Below are 6,922 nucleotides of genomic sequence, written 5' to 3' on the forward strand. Positions count from 1 at the left end.
CGATACCTATATCCAATACATCACCATCGAATAAACATTTTTGTTCATTTCATTTTAGCCACCATCAAACATGCGTGTATACAGTAAACTACGTTTATAACGAACATGCTTATAACGAACTGACGGGTATAACGAACTGGGTTTTTTTTTGTCCCGGCCATTTGCTGTATATATACCGTATAAGCGATAATAACGAACTACGGTTATAACGAACTGGAATTAATGCTCCATTTGAGTTCGTTATAAGCTTAGTTTACTGTACTTTCTTTTGCCCTGCTCTTTGTGTATGTCTTGTAGCAGTGACAGGTACATATTCTGCCTCTCACAAACATCCCAATCCCTGTTTGTCTCGTACGAAGGAAAACTCGAGCATCTCAGCACTTCCAGTCAATGATGTATATTTTTTCCGTCCTGTAAGACTTTTACCGACACCATTTCTTGAACTCGTCAGCTCCAAGCATGACCATGACGACCTTGACCTTGACTGAGGACGCGTACTCTTGGAACACGGGCTTGGAGGTGTGTGCGAAGGAATACGGAAGCCTTCTCAACATCATGGATGAAACCACACAGAACGCTTTAGTGCAGATGGACTCAGTGTTAGAGTTCCGGTAAGTGGGGAGAACGATGTTGATTACATGTTTTGGTAACATATAAAGGATATGTGTCGTATCCATGCAACTCTATGATCCATGAATGTAGGATTCACGTAGTACTAGAATACTTCTGGACACACTCACAGTAGCAAATCTTTGACCCCTGAATATAGTCATGGACCCTTGAATGTAGGATACAAGTAGAACTACAATGCATCTAGACACACCCACAACACCAACCCTTTGACCCCTGAATATCGTCATTGACCCTTGAATGTAGGATACAAGTAGCACTACAATGCATCGCGACACGTCCACAACAGCAACGCCTTGACCCCTGAATATAGTCATTGACCCTTGAATGTAGGATACAAGTAGCACTACAATTCATTTGAACACACCCACAATAGCAACCCTTGACCCGTGAATATTGTCATTGACCCTTGAATGTAGGATACAAGTAGCACTAAAATGCATCGCGACACGTCCACAACAGCAACGCTTTGACCCCTGAATATAGTCATTGACCCTTGAATGTAGGATACAAGTAGCACTACAATTCATTTGAACACACCAACAATAGCAACCCTTGACCCGTGAATATCGTCATTGACCCTTGAATGTAGGATACAAGTAGCACTACAATGCATCTTGACACACCCACAATAGCATCCCTTTGACCCCTGAATATCGTCATTGACCCTTGAATGTAGGATACAAGTAGCACTACAATGCATCTTGACACACCAACAATAGCAACGCTTTGACCCCTGAATATCGTCATTGACCCTTGAATGTAAGATAAACAAGCACTACAATACACACCCAAAAAGGGATTAATTGTTCCCTGATCACTGAATGTAAGATAAACTATGCACAATTACATTTACAAAAAAATCGTGCAAGTAGGCAATTTGTTCTGAAAGGTTATTACGAATAAAATCATTTTTCCTTTCTGAAACAGAAGCGATATGTGGATCGGCTTGCATGATCAGGGTCTTAAAGAGACAGATGATTACTATTGGTCGAATTGTCAACCACTGCAGTCTGATTGGATCAACTGGAACACAAAACCGTTATCAACAAACAATAAACTCTGTGTGCTATTGTCAGAAAAAGTGCTCACATGGCACACGGCAAGTTGCAAGAACAATCTACCTATCCTTTGTGCCAAATCTCAAGGTATGAGCGTCTCATGGTCCTTTATGTCTTATTCGTACATGATATCAAGTGAGCTGGATTTTACGCCGCTCTGAACAGTATTTGAGTTTTTGACATATAATAATACATAAATAAAGGGGCAAAAGAAAATATACCAAGTTTGTTTTTTACGTCATGGAAAATTGAAAGAACTGTTTTAAATTGAATTATGTCTGTTAAACCATCACTCATTTCTACAACAGTTTATAAAACAGTAATCTGTGAAACAATGAACCCCGTGTGCGACATACGCTCACAGCCGGAAAGCGCACGTAAAATCTCCAATATAAGTAAGTAAGTAAGTAACAATAAACTGATTCGATGAAGATTGAAAAGGTTAGAAATGAATTTCCACCACATGATCCCTACTATGTTTGAAATATTGTAAATTTGCGCCGAAATTTTTTTTTTTATTGATTTTCACAGATACGATGTCGAAGAAAACCCATGTGTATGATGTATGTAATGTGTATTATGGGATTTGATTTTAATTTATAGAAGTTTTAAACAAATTATAATAAAAATAATTAAACATGTGGAAGTAGTCTTTGATTGTTGACTAAGCGCCAGTACATTTCATTTTGGGGATATGATATCGCCAGCTTACGACATTTTCAACTGAAAATCAAACGTGACGAAATCAACTGAGGGGTATACTTTCTTTTGCTCCTTCGTGTATTATAAAAAGAATATTTTATCTCTGATATATCACGACTGGTGATCCTTATACACAGAAATTATTAATATTTGCCGTGCTAGAGAGAGTGTACATAAACAAGAAATGATTTTTCGATGGTGATGTATGTGATACAGGTACGATAGTTGTGTTTTGGACCTTACCTTTTCAGTGTTTCGGCGACTGTTTTCAGCCCAGTAACGTTTTTGGTCAAGTTCTTGGTCAAATCCAATTTTCAAGTGTATACTTTCGTTTCCCCGGCAGTTCACATTATTCAAGTACCAACCATCACTGTGGTATGGAAGAGTATATGTGCCACAATTATGTTACGCTATATGCTTCTTTCATAGTTCAATATATATCATTCAGTCTGCCGTTATGGAACAAGGTACATTATAATATGATTATATTTTGCATTGACCAACATTTAAAACTACATGGTACAGAATAAACATGGTAGGTGGAGGATTAACAGTAACAACAAATGCATATATGAGAGAGATTAACATTAGTAGTTTAACTAATAACAACAGTCCATCATGTTGTTACCGTATTATCCTTCTGTTGTTATTATTATTTAATCTACTCATGTTAATCTCTCTCATTTTTTATCCCATCCGCCTACTATGAACTCATCAAGCAATAATCACTTATCCTGTTTAATTGGCTTCATGTCCCATTGGCTTCCACCTATGTGTTCTCTGACCATCATGTTGTGATAGTATAATCCCTTTGTTGTCAACACTTGTACCTATGTTATCCCACTCATGTGTGCAATTGTTGTTACTGTTAATCCTCCACCTACTATATATATTCTGTACCAAGTTCATTATTCAGTGAGTGAGTGAGTGAGTTTGGTTTTACGCCGCTTTTGTCGGGAATCAAACCCGGGTCTCCGGCGAGACGAGCGAACGCTTGAACCACTAGGCTACCCGACCGCCCCGTTCATTATACTGTCTTGCATGACAACGGTATAATGATCTATACCGAAACGTCGCCATTACAGTAAATTAAACAAGTTGTTATCCATAAATGTTTGACATCTTGCAGTTTGCCTACCTTAAGGTCCTACTATGAACGATCGGATTAGGACTTGCCTGTTTGAGGGTCATAATGTACAGAATTAGGGCAGAACGGTGCTCACGCTATCAACCACTGACATGTACTCAACTGTAATACACTGACCTGACCGAACCGCTCTGATTACTTTATCATATAGGTAATTGCACGTACGAATTGAAAGAAGAACAGACATGCAGTTTGGACGTTCCCAGCAGGGACGTGGTGGCCGAAAGTAGAAGAGACTGTGAGGATCGATGTGATATAGAAGTAGATGGCAGCAATGTGTGTTGGGCGTATAAATTCCACGACGAGAGGTGCGAATTGAAATTTGGTTCAAATCCCTATTTTTGCGACAACGACATCGTATCTCAGAAAGACCATACATTTGGATTACGAAGATGTTTCAACTGTAAGTTTTTTTCTTATTATGTCATGTGATGCAGGTCTTAGGCTTTTACCACTTTGGTGAATTCCACCGGCACGGGTATGGTGCACACTGGGATTCGATCCTGGCTGGACAAAGGGGCGTAACTCTACACCGCGATGTTGTGACTCCACCGTGATTCGGTCGGTCATGAAACTGCCCAGTCACTGGTTATCTTGGAGCAACTTGCATGTGGGGGTTATGTTAAATCGGTTCTTTCCATTATATCAGCTCCGTAGTTTTGTTCATCATGTATATTAATGTAAACCTGTACAAGCTTTTATTCTCTTTCAGTTAGAAAAGTGAAAGTGGACAATTTTGAAAAAAACGACGCCGATGTTCCTTTGCTCACGTGTCCAGAATGGACAGCAGCAGCAGCTGCTGCTCCTACATCTACTACGTCTTTAGACAGTGGCACCAGCGCAACTTTCACTACCACTCCTGGCACACGCACTAAAGTCAGTCCAACTTCTGACACAAGCACTAAAGTCAGTTCCACTCCTAGCACAATCACTACAATCAGTTCCACTCCTAGCACAATCACTACAATCAGTTCCACTGCTGGCACACGCACCAATGTGACTTCAACACCTCACACTAGCACTACAGTCAGTTCCATTCCTGACACTAGCACTACAGTCAGTTCCACTTCTGGCACAATCACTACAATCAGTCCCACTTCTGGCACTAGCACTACAGCCAGTTCCACTTCTGGCACAATCACTACAGTCAGTCCCACTTCTGGCACTAGCACAATAGTCAGTTCCACTTCTGGCACAATCACTACAGTCAGTCCCACTTCTGGCACTAGCACAATAGTCAGTTCTACTTCTGGCACAATCACTACAATCAGTCCCACTTCTGGCACTAGCACTGTGGACAGAACAGTTTCTGGCGCGCCAAACATTGCTGCCGGAACCAGTACCGCATCCCCATCTACCCGATCAACATCTCCCCACACTTCCTCCTCCAGGTCCAAGACTGCTACGACCACGACAACTGTTCTTACTGCATCTCCAGCTGCTCCAAAAGAAAATGGTACGATTAGTTTTGCGTTATTCGTGTTAAAATATGTCTGGCGAAATGCTGACCGACCTTTTGATATGCAGTGGGTGAGTGAGTGAGTGCGTGGGTATTGCTTTACGCCATCTTTAGCCATATTTCAGCACTATCACGGTGGGGGACACCAGAAGTGGGCTTTACGCATGTTGCTAAAAGCGGCGAAAAAACATCAGCATGTGTACAATGTGTGAAGCCCATTTCTCATGTCTTCCTGCCTTAAAAATTGTTATGGCTGGATCATTGCGAATACCGACATAGAAGACCTACTCATTAAGTCCTATTACAAGGAGTATATTTTATATGAAGTCCGTCCATGATGGGATTAACTTGATGGATGCATACCGTGGAGCATAGCGAGGCATAGAATAGGTGAAGTGAAATGTGTGTGTCAGTGTGGGTGTGTCAGTGTGTGTGTGTGTCAGTGGGTGGGAGCGTGTGTGTGTGTGCCAGGGGGGATGGTAGTGGGGGTCGTGGGCGTGTCAGTGTGTGTGTCAATGGGTGGGAGCGTGGGTGTGGGTGTGTCAATGTGTCAGTGTGTGTGTGTGTGTGTGTGTGTGTGTGTGTGTGTCTGTCTGTCTGTCTGTCTGTCTCTGCCTGTCTGTCTGTCTCTGTGTGTGTGGCTGTGTGGCTGCTTGTGCTAGTCCGACTGCTGCCGATTTATAGTGCTAGCTCACTGAGATACCATGCCTCAGTTTAACATGAATACCCCACTCATACACATTAATTTACTCCGAGCTGACCAATCCTTGTTTTAGCCACTTAATGCCGAGCGTCTTTTAACGTGTCTTGGTATGACGTGGTCGGAGATCGAATCCCAGACCTTCCGCTCTCCGTGCGGACGCTCTACCACTAGACCACGGAGATTAGGTTCAAAAGAGGCCTCGTTGTACAAATAGAAACCTGAATAACAATCAATGTTCATATTTGATGATTTGCATTCGGAAGACGTGTTCCTGCTAGTATGTGCTACTTCATGACGAGCCTAATAGGACAGTGACAGGCAATTAGGTTCACGTTCCGTTAAGGATATGCTGTGATGTCAAAGATAATTAATTAACGTTTTCGACCCGTGAAAATCCGGGGTAGAATAGGTCTTCAGCAACCCATCCTTCCTGTGAAAGGCGACTATGCTTTTCGTAAGAGGCGACTTACGGAATCGCTGACTTGGTTGATGCATGTCATCGTATCCCAATTTCGTGGATCGATGCTCATGATGTCAATCACTGGATTGTCTGGTCCAGGCTCAATTATTTACAGACCGCCGTAATATAGCAGGACTATTGCTGAATGCGGGGTTAAACAACAAACAAACAAGTTAATTTTTCAAATTCAATAACCTCTGTCGTCTGTTTTAGTGACGTCACATGCGAACGTCGTATGCGGCTGCCTGTGTCTCTACGTTAACAATACCGGAAGTCTACGATCTTTTGACGACCTTCTTCAAAGCCTTCTCTTGGACAAACGCAGCCTCTCGGCGTTTCGTCGCAAACATGAGAGCTCTGACGATGATCGCCCCTCAGCCCGGTCCCTGGGGATGTCGGGGGTCACCCTCCTGCTTCTCCTCGTGCTCGTCTTCCTGGTGGCGGATCTCTCCAAGGTGTTCATGAGTCGAGAACATGACGAACAAATGTAAACGGAGCATGGAAATTTCCCCTTCGCGGTAGTGAGGGCGATCGTACCGGATGTCATACATCATAAACTTTAGCATGGACAGGCGTGCCGCTGGGTCGAAGCCTAGAAGTGTTGTAATGTGTGTGTGTACTCTGTGTGTGTGTGTGTGTGTGTGTGTGTGTGTGTGTGTGTGTGTGTGTGTGTGTACTCCTATCAGTCGTCAATGTGAGTGAAAACAGATGAACCCGTAGCGGTTCCAAAAGAAACGTAAGCGAGACATTTCAGTGGGGT

The 6,922-nt window shown here is 42.5% G+C and overlaps 1 protein-coding gene across 1 annotated transcript; it reads left to right on the forward strand.

The window, feature by feature from the left end:
* Positions 1-463: 463 nt before the first annotated feature.
* Positions 464-6,690, forward strand: LOC124138019 (cell wall protein DAN4-like). Its single transcript, XM_048397357.1, has 4 exons — positions 464-611; positions 1,561-1,778; positions 4,253-4,996; positions 6,376-6,690. The coding sequence occupies exons 1-4, from the start codon at positions 466-468 to the stop codon at positions 6,651-6,653; spliced, it is 1,386 nt and encodes a 461-aa protein (XP_048253314.1). The 5' UTR covers positions 464-465; the 3' UTR covers positions 6,654-6,690.
* Positions 6,691-6,922: the final 232 nt, after the last annotated feature.

Source organism: Haliotis rufescens, unplaced genomic scaffold, assembly GCF_023055435.1.
Source record: "Haliotis rufescens isolate VD_foot unplaced genomic scaffold, xgHalRufe1.0.p SCAF_17, whole genome shotgun sequence".
NCBI classification, from domain to species: domain Eukaryota; kingdom Metazoa; phylum Mollusca; class Gastropoda; order Lepetellida; family Haliotidae; genus Haliotis; species Haliotis rufescens.